General features: G+C 47.5%; 1 protein-coding gene across 3 annotated transcripts in view; it reads right to left on the reverse strand.

Annotated features, from left to right (window-relative positions):
* LOC116099261 (IQ motif and SEC7 domain-containing protein 1) overlaps positions 1-14,394 on the reverse strand; it is a 330,953-nt gene extending 316,559 nt beyond the window's left edge. The window contains exon 1 of one of the 3 annotated variants that reach the window (XM_031382561.1): positions 14,077-14,394. In XM_031382561.1, the coding sequence (XP_031238421.1) occupies positions 14,077-14,336 (260 nt within the window). In that variant the 5' untranslated portion in view covers positions 14,337-14,394. The remainder of the gene's footprint in view (positions 1-14,076) is intronic. The other 2 variants (XM_031382555.1, XM_031382562.1) reach the window with 2 other exon arrangements.
* Positions 14,395-19,776: the final 5,382 nt, after the last annotated feature.

Raw genomic sequence — 19,776 nt, forward strand, 5'->3', positions numbered from 1 at the left:
CAGGTACAAGGGTGTGAGATGAGCTTTCTAGACAAAGAGAATGGTGTGGAAACACAAAAATGGCACATATATGTATGTATATATATGCATATATGTGTGTGTAGCTGACTTGATCCCTCTTCAATTGCTAAGAACAAGCTTGAAACTGGATTACTTTATAAAGAATAAAGATTAATTGGGATCATGTTCTGGAAGCTGGTGCATCCAAGACAATAATAGTGAGGAGCACATGAGGACCAGAGCTGTATTATGACATTATGACAAATCACACTACTTGTGAAACAGAGAGGCACTCTAACTTGGGCCTCCTCCACTTCTTACAGAGCCTCTAAAGCTATCATGGGGCCCCACCACCAAGACCTCATCTAATCCTAATTACCTGCCAAAGGCTACAACTCCAAACACTATTATCATATATGACCTTAGGGATTGGGTTTGCACCATAACAACTTTCAGAAGGCGCAGTAGAAGGACAGAATATCCAAGGTAAACATAAAAAGGAGGGAGCAGGAAGGAGATAAATAGGAGGAGGACACAGCCTGCTGCCTGTTTACATTTCAGAAGGCCCCAATTCTGCATACACCACAGCATGTCCCTAAAAACTCAAGACCCCACTCTCACATGTGGCCACTCTCTCCAACATGAAAGCCACCAGTTGGCCAGGGGTCTTGAGGATGCTCCCTATGTTCCTAGCTGGATGACAGCTCATCAGGATGTTGCTGCTCATGATGAGTTAACAGGAGGAAAGAGCAGGAATGAGAACAGGGACCCTCAAGGCTGGGCTGACGTTATCAACATTGTATCCATGAATATGATTTTCCCCAGACTCCCTCCTGGGTGTTTTGGCTGCTTCACCATATGGCAGGAGGTAAAAATACAGTTCTGAGTGTGGGAAATGAAGATGAGATGGGTAAGCACTCTCAGAGTGACTGGGTAGGGGATCCTGCCTGCCCTCGCCATTCCTCACCTAGGCCACTGTTCTGATCCCAAGCATGAGAAGCATCCTCAACCCTGTGGGCACTGGCCTCTTCAGACATACCACTAACCTCTCTGATGAACTGTCATATGCTACATCTGGAACTCCCTCCAAAGGCCATGTGTTAAGAGCTTGGCTTCCAGCCCATGAGGAAGGTTTTCAGAGGTGAGGCCTAGTGGGAGATCTCCAGGCCATTGAGAGTGTCCATGGATGACACTGTAGAACTCTAGCCTCCTCCTCTCTACTTAGCTTGCCATATGTCATGGCACATGGCAGAGCTTCCCTTAACACGTACTCTAGCCTCCATGTTCTACCTCACTGCAACCCCAAAAGTAATGCAGTCAAATAACTATGGGCTGAAACCTTAGAAAAACTGCAAGCCACAGGAAATCTTTCTCTACTTAAGCTGATTTTCTCAGATACTTTGTTAGATTAACACAAAGCTAACTAACACAGTGGCTCTAGATGGAAAAGTCTCTATGACAGAACAGGAATACATGCACAGAGAGGCAAGATCTGTGTCCCACCTGAGAGTAAACCACACCGGAACTATCTCTAAACTTGGAGAAAAGGGAGTGATAGAGTGTGTGCTCAAGCAAGCCTAATGTGGGAAATTAAAGACACAATGTCAGAGAGGCTGTGCTGGCTAGCTTTATGTTAACTTGACACAAGGTCATCTGAGAGAGGGGACCTCAGTGAAGAAAATGCTTCCATTGGGGGATGTAGGCAAGCCTGTAGGGCATTTTCTTAGTGATTGATATGGGAGGGCCCAGCTTATTGTGTGTGGTGCCAACCCTGGGGATTCCTGGAATCTCTAAGAAAGCAGGCAGAGCAAGCCATGTAAACAGCCATGTAAACAGCACCCCTCCATGGCTTCTGCATTACTTTCTGCTTCTAGGTTTCTGCCCTGTTCGAGTTCCTGTCATGACTTCTTTCAGTGATCAACAGTGATGTGGAAGCATAGGCCAAATAAGTCTTTTCTTCCCCAAGTTGCTTTTGGTCATGGTGTTTTAGCACAGCAATAGAAACACTAAGTAGGACAGGCCCAAGTCCTATGCCCAATAATCTATGCTGGTCTTCCCACATGGTTGACTAATGGGAGTAGCTGTGGTAACCTTCTGGGAATTTCAAGAGTGTGTCAACAGAAGTCTCACATCTCCCTCCCAGGCCTTTTAGAACATTCTTTGCCTGACTGACTCCCCAGAGCCTACCATACTAGAGAGGCCTCATATGGACTCTCTAGTCAGTGGTTCCAGCTGAGCCCAGCTTTCGAGACCCTTCGACAGATGCCAGGTACATGAGTGAAGGCATTTGGTTATTCTCCAGACAAGTTCATCTCCAATTAGATACTACAGAGCAACTTCCCTTGATGGTACAAGGAAAAGAATAGCCTACCCAGGCTTTGCCCAAACCTGAACTCAAAAATCTTGAGATAAAATAAAATAGTGTTTGGGTTTAAGACTAAACTTTAATGTAGTTAACACAGTAACAAATAGAACATGTAGAGTAAGTGACTAGCTGACTGGTTGACTCATTGAGTTATTGACTCTTTCTTTGCTAATTATTCATTAAAATCTAATAAGGGTCTAGAGAAGTAGATCAGTCAGTAAAGTGCCTGCAATGTAATCATGAGAACCTGAGTTCAGATCCACAGCACCCATATTAAAAAAAAAAAAAATTCAAAAGCAGTACAAGTACCCGTAATCACAGACTGGGGGCTAAGGGGAACAGGAAGACCCCGGGAGTTCACTGGTTGGCTAACATAGCTGAAAAAGTGAGCTCCAGGGTCAGTGACAGACTCAGTCCATTTTGCCCCCCTAAAATATGATGGAGAAAGGATTGGGGAAGACATGCATCACTGACCTCTGCCTTGCACACACATACATATACATGCATGCACACAAAGATATACACCTATATACAACGCTGACAGGGCTCCATTATAGGAACAGCAGAGATAACTTGTTCCCACAGAGTTTCTGGGCTAGTTCCCTTGTGCCCACAGTGTGTCCCAGGTCTGTATCTCTGCTTGTCAACTTCTCACCCAGGGCCTGGGATTTACTGACAACACCCTTGACCAGTTCCTGCCTCTGCCCTCATTCTCTCCAGGTAAGAATGAAATATGTGTTCTGAATCTGGTTCTAGTCACTGTCAAAAGCCAGGTGTTGATATTCTTACCTATTATTCTTGAATTGTTTGTTTCTCCTTTATCCCTGTCAGTTTTTGCTTCATGTATCTTGAGGTTCTGTTGTTTAGTGTGTTTGTTTGCTATGGTCATGTCTTCTTGAGGGACTGGCCCTCTTTAGAATTTCCTTATTCAAAATAGCAATCTTTTTCTCAAATTTTAATATTTTTTTGCTATTGATGTAAAATAAGGTCTCACTCATTTTGGCTAAGCTAGCCTCAAACTCATAGAAATCTGCCTGCCTCCTGAATGCTGATATTACAGATTTTCACTACCGTGTCTGGCTGGTGTAGCCATTCTTCCTATCTTTTGGTTACATTTGCCTGGCATGCATTTTAAACATAATGGACTAACTAACATTCAAAGAGGTCCCTCAAAGATACCTCTCATCTGATGTGCTTCACTGATTCTCCCTCAAACCAGCACCTCCACCACCTTTGCCTCACTTGTGATGTTCCCTTATTTGTTGACAATATAAACAGCCAATCATAATAGTGAATAGTGATTAATCATTATGACTAAAGGTGGAGATAGTATATTTCATTATTTAAAAATATTCATTTTAGGGCTAGAGAGATGGCTCAGTGGTTAAGAACACTGACTGCTCTTCCAGAAGTCCTGAGTTCAATTTCCAGCAACCACATGGTAGCTCACGACCATCTGTAATGGGATCTCATGCCCTCTTCTAGTGTGTCTAAAGACAGTGACAGTGTACTCATAAAATTAAATAAATAAATAATTCTTTAAAAAATATATTCATTTTATGTGCGTATCCGTAAATGTGCATACATGTGGATGCAGGTGTCCCTCAGTGAGTGTCCTGGAGCCAAAGTTACACACAGTTATGACCCTCTCTTGGTGGGTGGTAGGAACTGAACTCTGCAAGAGCAACAAATCTATTAGATGCTAACCATATCCCCCACCCCCTTTTCATTCCATTTTTGAGTAAGGAAATGTAGCCATACAGTGGTGTGGGCTCTAAGAATGCCTTTGCTTTTGTTATTTATGCTGGTACTCCCTACACCCCGGCTGGATCTATTAAACAATGTTGGCAAAGTCTAAATGCAGTGGCATCTGCTGAGTCCTTTAGCCCAGGGCCTGGCTCACTGTAGGTGGCAGCGAGAACAAGGAAACCAGCATATGGGTGAAAAATCAAACAAAATACATACACACCACCTCCCCCTCATAGATAGGCTCTGAAGCCCCTCAAAGTTAGAGCTTGGTTAAGAAGAAAAAAAGCATATGGCGGGTTGTGAATGGAGGGAAGCAGAGCACTCTAGGTAGCTCTGCTTTAGGGGGTGAGTAAGTTAGGGAAACCATCTGATTTTAATAATATTCCATCTCTTGACACTTTAAAACATGCAAAAAGTCTGTGGCTAAAGGCTAACAAGATGAAGACAGTGTGTCTTACAAAGAGTTTGATTCCAACTCTCTTGCACTAAACATGCAAAATGGTCAGTAGTAGACAGATGATAGATGCATGCCACAACTCATCTAGTTCTAACCTGGTGACTTACATTGTGCACAAGCTTCTCGCCCAGGAAGAAGGAACAATGGTGACACAAGTCAGCATGGGCCTCCTGTATATTCACATGCACTAAAGATTTGCCACCAGGAGGTAAGTGATGTCTTGTAGTCTTGCTTTATAACAAGTAAACTGGAAGCAGAGTAAGGCAAACGCACTGGTCCGAGGAAACACAACCAGTCCATGGTAGAGGAAGACAGTCTTGTCTTCCTTGGTGACTGAGTCTTTGCCTTGGACATGACGCTATCCACTTCCTGCACATGAACTCACCCAGAGGCTACCTCAGAGCCCCTGTCAGCCTAAGAAGAGCAAGCAGCCCTGCTTGAGCTTCACCTCCCCAGAGGTGGGTACAGGGAGCTGGAAAAAGGTCCAAGGATGTCACCAGCCCCTTCACTCACTATTCCAAAAGCCACTACAGGCAACAAAGCCCCAAATGGAAGCCTCCCATTTGGAGCCTCTTTCCTGGATAAGTTGTTCTTTCTCCGTTCCATCTAGGCAGATGACAGTTGTCACAGGTAGAAAGATGGAGAGGAATCATATACCTTTGTCCAAAGCACATGTATCCCTCCCACCCCTCCTAGAACTACCTGGGCCATTCCCATGTCCTGCTGCACCTAACTGTCCCTGCCTGACCAGAAGCCAGTGGTCCTCCCAATGTATGTTCATTTAAAAACTCCTGTCTTCCTCAGATTAAAGTCAAAGCCTCTAATGGGCCTGCTCACTTTGCCCCATCATCCCATTCCCTCGCCCCACCTTTCCATACCTGCAGCACAAGCTATTCCCAGCTATTCCTGTCACACACTGGTTGCCCTGTGCCTCAACCAAATCAGCCAGTTCTGAGAGGGAAATCTAGTTATCACTATCCCAGAACAGAGATGTAGAAACTAAGGATCAGGGAAATTCATTTCTCATGTTCAGGAGCAGAAAATGGAAATAAAACTCAAGGCTGGAATGTGTCCCTGGGTTTTCTACACTTGCTATTGCACCAGTTTCCATTCATCTGTGGGCTTTTCATGGACTCTGCAGCCCATATGTGGTGGTTTGAATATGCTTGGCCCATAGGAAGTAACACTATAGGAGGTGTGGCCTTGTTAGAGGAAGTATGTCACTATCGAGGTGGGGCTTCTTATATCGTGTGTGTGTGTGTGTGTGTGTGTGTGTGTGTGTGTGTGTGTGCGCGCGCGCGCGCGCGCGCGCGCGCGCGCGCACGCGTGCGCGTGTTCCAGTTTGGCCAGTGAGACAGAACCTCTGCCTCCTCCTGCCTGCCTGCAGAAGACAGTCCCCTTCTGCTGCCTGCAGATCAAGATGTAGAACTCTCAGCTCCTTCGGCACCACATCTGCCTACACAGTGCCATGATTCCTTCCATGATGATAATGGACTGAACCTCTAAAACTGTAAGCCAGTCTCAACTAAATGTTTTCCTTTATAAGAGATGCCAAATCCATGGTGTCTCTTCACAGCAATGAAACCCTAACTAAGACACCATCCATAAATCTCATCCCTATCAAGGTCCCTACAGCTGCCTTGTGGACCCTGCAGGTCCCAGTGCCATCAACGTTTGAGCAATGAAGCTGGTAGGAACAGCAGAGTCTCACATGGTACCTTGGTCATGTTGTTGAATATTCCATAAGCTGGTTGCACAATACTGAGAGGACCCAGCTGGCTCCAGAACACTCTCAAGAAAGTCCAATTTTCTGCCCTTAGCAAACCATGCTTCCTGCAGTTAGATAAGGACTTCCCAATCCTGAGCCAAAGCCTTGGACTCTCTGCAGACACAACATACACTATGAAAATACACACACAGAGCAGTCAAGACATCCATTCAGTCCACTAATGTGCCTCTAACAAAGAGGCTTGGGAAAAAGGCCTGAAGAGGGCATAGGTGCCAGCCCCCCATATAGCCATGTGTCCCTACATACCCTATGTGAAAGAAATGAAAATGCATGGGCTACTTTACTAACAGCTTTCCAGAAGGTTAGTAAATGCATATATGTGCAACAAAAAATTCAAACTGACTCAAGAGGAGTGTCCAGTATTGGCTGAGCAACTAGAGAGTACTTCCCACACCTGTTCACAATGCTGCCTGCAGTGGGGCACTGCCACTGAGGCTATTTTCCCATGAAGAAGCAAGGCCTCCTGGAAGCAAAGTGACCTCTGCAAGGTGACCCAAGTATCACTAAGATGCAAAACCTGATGCCCAAAGTTTAAAATCACTGATGTCTCTGAGTAGATGACAAAGCTGGAGTTAATGCTACTTCCTTAGCTAAAGGTCTGGGTGACTGAAACTGTACCACACCTAGAAAGGTCTCAAATGTTTCACATAGTGATGAATCCACTTACGAGTAGCTCCAAAGCCACATAGTGCAATGAAGCATACTGACCATAAAAGGTAGACAGACCTGGGCACAGATCCTATCACTGTCACTGGGTGACAGTGGGAAAACTGCTAAAAAAAGATCTTGAGATTTCATATCTGCAAAATGCGATGATAAGGCCCATACCTGTCAAGAGAGACCAGTGTCAGAGCAGACATAAAAGAGAATCTGGGGCTAGCGACATAGCTCAGTTTGGAGAATGTTTGCCTAGCTTGTACAGAGCCCGGAGCTTGACCCCCAGCACTGTACATCTGTAATCCTAGCATTCAGGATATGAATCAAATGTTCAAGATCATCCTTGGCTACGTTGCAAGTTCATGAGACCCTGCCCCAATCAATCAATCAATCAATTAATCAATCAACAGGAAAATGAAAGGGCTTAGTTAATGTTATGGTTTTGTTGTAATCTGACACATTCTAAGATCAGGAGCCAAGTAAGACTTTCCCACTTTCTCTCTTTTTTTTTCTTTCCCTTTCTTTTCCTTTCAAATTTTGTTTATTTTGTGTGTGTGTATGTTTTGCCTGTGTGTATGTATCTGCATACATACATGCCTGATGCCCTCAGAGGTCAAGAAGGCTGTCCGATTCCAAACAGAGTCGCAGATGTTTGTGAACCACAATGTAGGTGCTGGGAACCGAACCCAGGTCCTCTGCAAGTGTAACAAGTACCACCTCTACAACCCCTCTCTCCTATTTCTCTGAGGCACTGGCCTCCTCCTGGAAGGAAAGACACACATATCTAAACCAGGACTTAGAAAGGCACAACTTGGATGGTTTAATCTAGTTTTGTTTCCTAGCCCCTGCCCATCTGACATATTGGTCCTGAGCAAGGTAAATGTGTCAAGACTCTCATCTGTGCCTGTCTTCTGCCCAGCTGTTCCCATTCACAGATGTATCATAGTCACTCAGGGTTTCTCTTACTCCCTTCTTGATTCTAAAGCCCTAGCTCAAATGACATCTCCTGTAGAAAGCCTGTGTTGAAGTGACCACTTACTCCGGATGCTCTGGGCCTGCACACTGCTTAACCCATTTTCTACTCCAACCCGAGCTCTATCCCTGTTCATGTTTCCAAATGGAAGCAGTGGGGAAGCACCCTAACAAAGGACAAAATCCTGCCTACTTGTGTGGCCCAGGAACAGGGTGAATAGATGACATAGCAATCACATGTCTGTTTCTCTGAGCTCATCCCTGGGACATAGTAGGCACTTCATAAATGTTCACTCCCATCCATGTGCTTCTAAGCACCCTCAAGGGTACAGAGGTATGCAATAAAGCAAATATTGAAAAACTTTAATTGCAGAACCTGGAGAGAAGGAAGGGGAAGTGGTGTTTGGCTCTGCATGATTCTTTCTATTTTTCTATGTTTGAAAATTCTGGAGCTAAACAATCCTCCAAAGAAATTTCAATGTCCTGGCTAACCCTATTCCAAAGCTACCATCTATTTAGTCCTTGGTAGCAGATACCACAGGCAGTTCCTGTGCCTGATCCCCTAAAGAAATAGTCTCATTTGTCATGGGACTGACTCAGAGAGCCTGAGATTTATAAACTTTGAGCCACCGGAAAACAGCTACAACAGGGGCTAGATCTTCCAACCCACTACTAGATGAAGGCTAACTGCCTAGGGACTATTCACAAGAAAGCCTTAAAGGTCCTCCAGAAGAAATCTAGGGCAGTTAAGGTGACAGGGGCATTGCAACATCAAAGCTGCCATGCTTTATTGATGGAAACAGAGCCCTTTCCATACACAATACTTACTGACCAGTGCAGTCTGCTGATAACTCTGAGTTATCAGTTTCACAGAGAATACTTGGTACACAGGAATTCCATCCATGTCACTTAGCCACACTTAGCCTACAGCTGGGGAGATCTGATCTGCAGCCTGACATGAGTCTATGCTGGGTCAGTGTCAGCAAGCAGGAGATCCACTGAACTCAGATGGTCTCATGACTGCATCAGTAACTCTTACTCCCTTACAGATAGGTCAGTTTCACCTTCTTAGAATCCAGTTTTTGACAAACTCCCAATTTGTCTATGTTTGTTTCTCTGCTGGCTCAGTGGTAATTATTCCTGTTGACACCCAGACAAGCACAGAACAGTGTACTTCCCAAGTTAAGCCAAGTGTTGCTCTTCTATAAAAAAAAATAAAAATAAAAATAAAGTAGTACAAACAATCCAATCAGCTGTCAAAGCAATATCATTGACAAATAGCCATCCTGATGACAGAACATATGGATGTCCCCAGATGCCTGCCTCCTGTGGCCAAGCGCTCACACCTCCCTCCACATGGTGAAGCCCTGAGGTCTGAGGTTTCTGCAGGCACAATGGCCTGTATCTGGTGTGAACACTCACGTCGAAAGCACCAGCAGCTCTCAACTGCAATTCACACACTGCACCACTCACTGTTTCTCTTAGCGCCAGCTAGATAAAGAAGCATTCCCTGATTTATTTTCTGGGTTGTAAAATAATAATTTGCTTAGCTTGTCAGACGGCTGGGAGAGAGCTTCAGAAAAACACGCCCTCATCTTTCTGTGGACTTTACCATCTGCTGGAAAAATAAGAATGGCTCACCCTGATCCCTTACAGTTTAATACATTTTGTCCAACTAGGACAAGTGTCCCAAAGTGTGGTGCAGCTTGTTCCTGACAGAGGGACATCTTCCCAGCACTGGATACAGGCTGTATCTCAGCTGGGAGAACAAGAATATTATTTAGTGGAAACATAAACACAGGGTCTCCTGCCACCAGTTTCTCAGTCACAGTCACAGATGAGGAGAAAAAGGCCCTCCTACCCTCTCCCAGGCCCTAGTCTTTGCTTTTAGGGAGAAAGGAATCTGCACATAAGAGCACTCTGTTTCCTAGCCCCTACACTCCAGTTTTGGTACTTTCTAACCACTTTGAGGAACACAACTCAAAGACTCCTTGACAGGACCATCATAGTGCTTTCTGTCTTATCTACCTGCTGCCAATTAGGATAGTCCAGGTTCCTCTTGCCACCCCTTCTTCTACAGCTACCCTTGAGCATGCCCCTGAAATGAAGCACCACCATCATGGTTAATGTCACCACAAACCCAGGAAAAGCACTTTGTTTGGTAAGTCAACAGACACTAAATGCCACTGAAAACCTCCCCCAGAGTGAGTCACCAACTCCGAGCTTCAGAAAAACGTCCTCTCGGAGTGATGTGTGATGTGACAGCCCTTGAGGGCTGGAGCAGATGAGAAGGCGGAAGAGGCTGTTCCACTGGGCCTCTCCCCAGCCACTTGAGGCTGATGTTTACTTCTGCCAAGAAACTTCAGGAGATCAAAGGCTAAAAGGGGGTCACCTTCTTCCACCTTTTCCCCTTTACACAATCACCGCCACCAAAAGCACTGGTGACAAGATTCAATAGGGCAGAAGGTATCCAAACATGCTGCGTACCTTCAAGCACTGGCCAGGAGCCAAAAAGAATCCTGAGAAGTGGTCTGATCATTCCACAGTGTGAAAGGCAGGCAGGAGGTGAGCAAGATCAGGAGCCAAACAGTGTGAGATCCAATACTGGCTTACAATCAGATGGCAGAGCTTCAACAAGGCATCTGATCACTCTGAGCCTAAGTTTCACATCTGTACAATGGGAACAGCAACTGTCTTTGCCTGATAGGAGTGATGACATATAAGGTACGAGCACAGCAAACCCTTAGGGGATACTGTCATGCTTTCCTAAACTTGGTTCAATATATTCACCCATACCTGCTATAATGATGATTCCAATACTTCTCTTCGTAGGCTTTACCCATTCAGGCAATATACTCTGAGTACCTACAAGGTACCCGAGCTCTAGTGAGGGGAATGGGGTTCTAGAAATGGATCATTAGAATATAGCTGACTGCACAGTGCATATATGAGTGCTGATGTCAGGGGAAAATCAACGTCAATAACAACAGAAGCAAATAACTCCCAGACAGCAAAGCCACCATGAATGAATGGATTTCTTCCCTGTTTTAATCTTCTCCCCCAGTGATGGGAATAAATAATGACTCTTGACACTAGAGGTCAAGACATTCAAGAAAGCCCTCTGAGGAAGAGCTTAAAGGTTTCTGGGACTGAACACTTCTACCATGTGTAGGCATCTGTGCCTAGTGCAACAATTATCAAGCTCACTCTTGTCTCAGGGAAAGCAATGGACCCCTGAAGTTCATCTATATAGTGAGCAGGGAGCTCCTAACTCAGGCTGCAGTGGCTACCATCTACTTAGAAAAAGGTTAGTCAGATCTTGCTCAACCAGCATGCTTGTCAGACCATCTCTTATAAGAGCCACTATATGTAAACAGGGAGGCCTGAGAATGGCATCATCCATGCCCAAACATAGAGAGTAGAGCTCAATCCCCCAACTCCATTCCCCTCCCCAAGCTGTGGCCCTGTACTGCTCTGTCACCTCTGGAAATTCAGCTTAATAACAGCTGTCAGTTCCAGCAACCCCTCACCACAGCTCCATATCCCCCACTGCACATCTCTTACACTTAGCCTTTTAAGTTTCCACCTTCTGCTTGGGCTCAGCTGATCCAAAGAATTGAGAAACTGAGAAGCTGACAGACATGGGAAGAATCTAGCCTGTATGAATTACCTACCAGGTGCCCATTCCTCCCACATACACCTCTGTGTTTTGTGTGTGTGTGTGTGTGTGTGTGTGTGTGTGAGAGAGAGAGAGAGAGAGAGAGAGAGAGAGAGAGAGAGAGAGAGAGAGAGAGAGAGAGAGACCTTAGGGGAAAAGAATAGGAGGCAGCTAGGCTGATTCCTGCTTTGTGTGCATTTAAGGAAAGCTGAGATGAGGGAAGGTCCTGTAACCTGTTCCACAGTCACCAGCTGGGATATGTAGAGCTGGGCCTTAGTCCCAAGTTCGTCTACCCATATTCTTTTCTTTATGTGGCATTATTTATCTCTTCTGTTCTGTGGTTCTTCCTGTATCACCAAATATTATCTCTGATGGTTCTGCATACAACAGATACTTAATAAAAGCTCTGGAGGGGCATTAGTCACCACACACTCTTTCACATTTTTCATATCAGTCACTTTATTTACATAACCCCTGACACGACCAATCTATGTTTGGAAAAACAGCCCCTTGTGTGCTCCAGGGCCCTAAGCACACAACAGTTAAATACTATCTCATCTCATAGAACTAGAGGAAGGATATGGGGTATCTCCTGCCAGGAGAGGAAGGAATTGGTACTCCTTTTCCTAAAAGCCTAGGAAACTAGTTGCAGACAGGAAAATGGGGCTGGTATGCTGTCTTGAAGGGACCTTCCTGTTCATTGTCCTACCCCCATTCCTCACAGCCCCTTATCATGGGGTCTACATTCCAACAACATAGAATGTCCCAGTCTGTAAAGCAGTAGATTCTCCAGCCTGCTCCAAATCTGCTAGGTCTGAATCCTCATTAAGCAAAGAAGCCCAGGCTCCTAGTGTGCATATTCAAGTTTGCAAACTGCCTTGGATCTAGACTGTAGAGGAAAAAAAAACTGTGCTTCCTCTTGTGTTCCTTAAAGGTGACACTATACTTTTTTAAGGTGACACAGGCTTTGGCTGTGCCTCTAGTAGGGGGGAAAAGAAAGCCAGATGGTCTCCAAGCTGGAATCTTATGAAATAAAATTTCAGCATTTGCACCCCCTGACCTCTTCAGCCAAGACCACTGTCTGGATGGACAATGGAGACTCCCCCCAAGGCAGGAAAAGAAACCTCTGCCTCTCAAGAGTTCTGTCCACATACTCCGGTTGGTCAGTAGGGGTGACTTTGAAAGAATATATGTATATCTCCTGGGATGGTGTTGTGAGGCATCAGTCGACCAACGTGTGTCACTGTTCCCTATCAAAACAGGAATATGTGTCCCTTCCCTGATGACCCCTCCCTAAGCTTCGAGAGACTTCATCCCGGCAGCCCTGACTTTCCTCTCCGTTCTTGCATCTAGCATGGGCTGACCCACAGCTTCTCTGAAGGGGACTAATGAAGAGCCTCAGAACTAAGAGCTCCCTCTCTGTGCTCTCAAGTGGAAGGAGAAGCTCTGAATCAATGACCCCCGTTAGGAGCTAGCCACGATCCCTTACCTCCCAAATGAACAGAAAGTAGGAGCGGCTGCAACACCTCAACCTGCCCTCTACAGAGCCACAGAATTCAGCCACATTCTGGCATTCCAGACCCTCCACCCCTACACACAATTCTTCTCTTCTAAAGAATGGAGCAGCCCTAGCATAAATGCTTCAAGCAGGCTATAGCAGGCCTGCTGTCCCACGGCCATGGCAGGATGCAGCCGACGACGTAAGGTTAGGAGAAACGCTTTCTCCAGTGCCTGATTCCCACTCCAAGGAATCAGATTCCCTATCTGGTCTCAGTGTAACTCCCTCCTCCAGCATTGCATGCCCAAAGGCTCTCAGGTCGCCTAGTCTTGAGCTACTGACCACATCGAACACTTTTTCTACTTGACCCCCTGACAGTCCCAAAAGCAACCACAGAAGGAGTAGACAAGAAAGCTTGCTGCAAACCAGGCAACTCCATCCTAGCATCCCCAAAGCCCCCAACCTCGAGACCGAGCCCCGCCCAAATGGGCACAGAAGACTGCCAGCAGGGCTTCAGCACCAGCACCCAGAAGAGGCGAAGCTGCTGCAGGCTGGAGCTCCCGGGACGCCAGGGGCCAGGGCGGTGGGGCTGTGCCTCCCCGGCGTCTCCCTTAATCCCCGGTCCGAAATAGCCGGGGTAATCTCGGGTCGAGGCGGGGGAATTAGCGTCTTGGGAGAGGAGGGAGGAGGACGAGGCCCCGGGGCTGGACGGCGCAGGGTCGGTGTGAAGAGCACTAAGCACGAGTGGCCCAGGCGGCCCCGGGCGGGCGGGCGGGCGGGCGCTGCACGCGACAGCCGCGCGGCGAGGTCAGGCCGGATGGCAGTTCCGGGAGGTCCCGGGTGCGGCGGAGTCCGAGCGTGGGACTCACTCCGCAGCCCCCGGAGAAGTTCGCGCGCCCCCGGCACGCCCGCTCCGCCGCTCTGCACTTACTTGTCGCGGCGGCTGCCGAGCTCCGGGATGGCGCCCAGAGGCGAAGGGCCCGGGTCCGGGCGCCGAGCGCACGCGGCCAGGTGTCGCCGGTGCCGCTCCAGCAGGCCGGCGTTCTCACGGCTCAGCCGCGCCACTTGGCGCTCCAGCTCCTCGATGCGCCGCCGCCGTTGCGCCAGCAGCTCCTGCTGCGCCGCGACGATCCGGGTCAGCTCCTGCAGGTACTCGGCCGCCGTGCCGGGGGGCTCGGCGGCGCTCGCCATGGTCTCCACGGCGGACGGCCGCGCCTCAGGCGAGCGGGCAGCGGGGCGGCGGCGGTGGCGGCGGCGGCAGCGGCGGCGCAGCCATGGCTGCGCGGTGGGGACGGAGGCGCGGCACGGCGCGGCGCGGCAACGGGGCTCGGCCCGGGGGGCGCGGCGGCGCGGGGCTGGCGCGGCTCCGCCTCGGCTCCCGCCCGCCTCCGCCGGCGGACGCCTAATGCCTTGGCGCCTCCCGCTTCCCCCCGCGCCGCCGCTGCCACCGCCGCCCGCTGCCCCACGGACGCGCAGGGGCCGGTAGGGCACGGACCTGCGGCCGCCGCGGGCAGACGAGGAGTTTGCAAAGTGCCGGCTGCGACGCGAGAGGGAGCGGGAGCCCCTAAGATCGTGGAGGGAGGAGGCGCCTGTGAGAGAGGGCGCCGCCTGCCGGGCCCGCCTCTCCACCCGGCGCGCCTCGCTCCTCACTCAGCGCCTCGGCTACTCAGAGCCACGGTGGCTGAGCCCCTCAGCCTAGACCCAGCCCCGCCCCCTCAGCCTCAGGTCCCTCTGCTCCTATCCCAGCGCTTAACTTCGGCCCCGCCCCTTCGGCGCCTCAGCCCGATCCCCTAAATCCTTCAGTCCCGCCCCCCTCATCCTCTGGTCCCTCAGCCTGGCTTCCTTCAGCTCCTCAGCTTGCTTTCTTTAGCCTCAGCCACGTCCCCTCCGCGCCTCAGCTCTGTCCAGGGAGCCCCTCAGTCCCGCACCATCAGCCCTTCGGCCCCGCCCCCCATTCTCCTCAGCCCCGCCCGCTCGGCGCCTCAACCTCTCTCAAGTCCACACTTCTTTGACACTTGGCCCTTCGGCCCCGCCCCCTCAGCTCTGGGTACCGCCCCTCTCCTGCCCCGCTGCTTCTCAGCCCGGCCGTCTAAGCCTCCGAGCCCCACCCCTTCGGGGCTTAACCACGCCCCCTCGGCTCCTCAGCCCTTCCCTCTCAGCGCTGCTTGTCCAACACGCACCGCCCTCTCTCAGGACCGCCCCCTTCACAGCCTCAACCCCTCAGCTCCCCCATCCTTAGACCCTCCTCCTTAGTCCTTCAACTCCTCCTCAGCCTCAGCCTTTTCCTCAGTTTCCCTCAGTCCGATGTCCTTCCTCCACGCCTCAATCCCTTAGCCCTAGGTACCTTAGCACTTCAAGCATTTCGACCCCGCCCTTGGCGAGCCAGGCGGGTGTGTCTTTAGAGCTTCTCAAGCCTGTTTGCTTCAGTGAGCTTGAGCATCTTGGCCTCAAGCTCTTGAGCACTCCAGCTCCTCCTTTCTGGTCGCCCAGACCCTCATCTCTCAACCTCAAGACCCTCAACCCCCATCCTCAGCTCTTCAGCCAGCACACCACCAGCCCAGCACTTCCTGTCCACTCTTGCCTGTCACACTGATATATAGAGGTTACTTAAAAGAAATGAGGAGAACTGTATGTTACTGCTGCTGATCCATGATTTTAGGTCGTGTGAACAGAAAAACAAGTAACTCGTGAGCAGTTTGGCATATTTTACAGGCCTACATCTGCTAAAACACTGCCCCTTCCTTGTGCAATCAAAAGGTAGCCAGAAAGCACTGAGACCTACAGCAATTTACCTTCCCTCTGAGTCTCAGTTTGCTCAGGCATAATACTATTTCTTGATTGCTAGAATCTTCATAACTTTCATATACCAGATTTCTTTAAACAAAATTTATTTATGTTTTGTCTTCTTGGTTTTAAGGGTTATTTCCTTTGTTTCTTGTTTTCTAGCAAATGCTTTTAAGGCTATTAATTTGCCTCTGGGTAAAGCCATAACTACATCTCTGACATTTCTAAAACTTTATTATGTACATTTTGAGGGCATGGCTGTCGTTAAGGCTGACATTACTCTAGCACAACACTGGCTTTACTAACTCATATTTGTTGATATTCCTCTAAGCGCTCCTTGGGAATTCCCTGGGTATGCCTACAGAGGGGGGAGAATGACAGTAGGGCCCTTCTTGGGGCTATCAAAATCACCAAAGTCTTTTCTCTTGAGCTAATGTTATGTACACATCACTCTAAATGAAATTTTTAATATTATCCCACTAGGCTACTTGACATGCTTCAAAAAAAATCATGTTATCTTTGTAAATCTTGTAACTGTCCTGTGAAAAAGAGTCATTCTATATCCCATTTGTATATCTAAAGTGTTTAATGTTTTGATTTTTACATTTAAAATACAATCATAATTTTTTATTATGTTTTAATATATCAAGTGTCGTGGTGCAGGCTTCACTCCATCTTAAGGGAGACCTGACCTTGGAGTCATGCTTGTATCTCTGCTAGTGTTTGGGACTGAAGGGAAATCAAACTCTGAACCCTGGCACAGATCAATGAGAATAGTGAAGGAGGGAGCAATGCCTGAATGCTCAGTGCCCATGTGGTTTCCCCACAACTGTGTGCCCCAAGTAAGTTCTGTTTGGAGCTGGCCTCACATTTTTATCTCCACACTACCTCCTTGTTCTCTGAGACTTGCCACTCTGCTATGCCACAGACTAATGAATCGGGAGCCTTCAGGCATGGTCAGGGACTGAAGATGTTAACAGATTGGGGGTTGGGGGAACACAGGGGGAGCAATTCACACACCCAGTTCTCTATGTCCCCTGTGCTAAGGCAAGAAGTACACAGGGATGTGAGAGAAGAGCCTGACATCTTCAAAAGGAGCACACATTCCACTGTCCCAGCAACACAGGATCAAACTCTCAGGAAAAGTCTGTCCTACCCTAGAGGGGAGTTTTCTTCCTCAAAGAGCATCAGCCACCCATTTACCTAGTAAATGTTCTTGAGTGTCAACTCTGGCTAGAAACTGGTGGTGCAGAGCAGGACAGACATGGCCCCTGCTTTCTTGGTGTTTTCCAGTGAAGACAGAGAGTGAGTAAGCTAAGCAGCATGTGAGGGGGTGGTTACATAGAGCCTGCTCTCAGAAGGGCCTTGGATGGGTTGGTGTCCTACTGCTGGTGTCTAGATATCTTTTTTTTTTTTTAATAAAGGACACAGAATTTTCATTATGGTCTGGGTTTCCAAATCACAAGAGCATCTGGGATGGGGGAGAGCAATGATATTCTAGTGAGCATTTAATAGCCAAACAAACATCCCTTGGGACTTTTGCCCATCTCTGTTGTGTAAGTGTTCCCATTAGGGCAGACTTCAAGCTATGGGTTAAGTTCAAGGACTACAGGTGCATCTGGGATAAGGGCACAGGTAGCATCTAGATCAAGCATAAGCGAACTTCAGCACACCCAGCCGTTTATAGTAGAGGTTACACACAGCGTATTTGGACAGCACTAAACAATGTACCATCACGAGCTTCAACACGAACTTGGTCATAACAACAGGATGTGAGCAAAGAATTTCCCTGTGGGACCAAGGAAGACTGAACCAAGACTGGGTCTGTAGAACTCTCCACTCCTACTTCAGCTCTGTTGTAAACTGGACAGTTTCCCCCCCCCCGCCCCCCCAGCACCTCTCAAATCAAGAGACCTAAAACATTCACACCCTTCCATGTATACCTAGCTTGGCAAGATGGCCAAGCACAACCTGCTGGTTACCCTGCCTGTTGCCACATCCTCTGTTCTCCCTGGCTTTGATCTTCACCGCTGGACATCAAATGTACCAGAGTTCACATTTGGTGAAGACTCAAAAGGCTATTAATTTGCCTCTGGGTAAAGCCATAACTACATCTCTGACATTTCTAAAACTTTATTATGTACATTCTCAGACTCAGCTACTAGCTAGTTGTATGAGTTCCCGTTAATGCCCTGCCCTTGACCTAGACACAAAGATGAACAGAACAGTAGATCACATTGGTGAGGATAAAGCAGAAGCATTCTAATATGATGAACCAAGTAAAATAGTTAGGACTGTTCAATCAGACTCCATCCCTTGTTTAAATTCCACAGTGAACAAGAAAGGAGCAGAGCCTTCAGCTTCCAGTGAGCCCACTGTACTGACTGCTGTGACTGCCCATGGTAGATTTCACTTTAGGACAGAACACTTGTCATGATACATGTGGGCAGCTAATGGCTCCAAACTCAGATTCCATTTGGAAGTTGCCTTATTATAGCAGGTCTAACTTGGAATTGGCAGGTTTCTATTTCCCATTCGTAAGTTACTATCATCCCAGAGCTAGTTCATACAAATTTCCACAGCCAGACCTTCTTGCTTCAATGGGCCATTCTGCAGGGTGATGCCAGCTCCAAAGCTCCTTGGATGACCACCAGGGACCTCTTCAGGGTCTACATACGAGCTCAGCACATGAAGCACAGCTCCCTGCACCCTTAGCAGGTGCCAAACCCAAAAGCGGTCCTGGAAGAGCTAGGACAACCAGCTCTGCCGCTGAATGTCTCTCTTGGGGGAGTCTCCTGAGGACAGCCATCTTTAATGACTCTCCCGTCCTTGTCTTCACACCTTCACTTTTTCCTTGTTCAGATGTATAGGGTGTGTATTCCATGCTATGACTCAAGTTAAGGTCCAAGTTATGCTTTGAGCATAAAGTCTGAGATACCAATAACTTCCTTTTTCAGTATTATAATTGGGCAAATTAAAGGCCAAGTAGTGTATATGAACTGAAGAGGGGAAAAAAGGAGCAGTAAGCATGCCAGAGAAAATAAAGGAAACAAGACTTAGATGACAATGGGAATGGATTGTTTATGATCATTTATTAATTTTTGTACACATGCAGCAAGAATATCCATTCTTTCAGTAACATCTTTGTTGTGGAAAACACATCTTTCTCCTTAAAAGTCTTCTTGGGAACTCTCTGGCTCACAGCTAGAACTTGAGCTGGCTGCTTTCTGGGCCTGCTACATGGTTCATTGGGGATTTCTTGGCATTATGCTTCTGGATTGGGTCCACTGTTTCTTGGATCCTGTGCACTCTTTCTTGAATACATTTTCTATTTTGCAGTGTACATCCTCAAATAGTTCTTCCAGAGACAGCCTGTGAGAAGGTCTTTGAGTCCTTATGTGTCTTAAAGTATTTATTTTGCATTTACATTTGATTGATAGTTTGGCTGGGTATGGAATTCCAGATTAAAAATCTATTTCCTTGGAACCTAGAAAGGCTGGCTCTGTTTTTGTATCATTTAATGTTGCTGATGCTAGCCTTCCTTTAAATAGGAAATTATCTTTGGGTGGAAGGCTGCTGTGGTCCCTAACCAGGACATTTGGAAACCTGTTGGGGATCATTTCTGGTATAATGACCATGGATATTCTGTTGATGGATAATGGGATGCAGAAGAATCCCATCTAATAAAAACTACGAACTTAGGTTGCCAAAATAAAAAACAAAGTTAGAGAACTCACACTACCTGACTTTAAGACTTATAATAAGTGAGAATAATCATAAGGAGTGTGAAAATAGACTATAAATTAAGAACACAGAAGTCCATCCAGAAGTAAATCTATGTATATTT

This window comes from Mastomys coucha, unplaced genomic scaffold (assembly GCF_008632895.1).
Source record: "Mastomys coucha isolate ucsf_1 unplaced genomic scaffold, UCSF_Mcou_1 pScaffold20, whole genome shotgun sequence".
In the NCBI taxonomy this organism is placed as follows: Eukaryota; Metazoa; Chordata; class Mammalia; order Rodentia; family Muridae; genus Mastomys; species Mastomys coucha.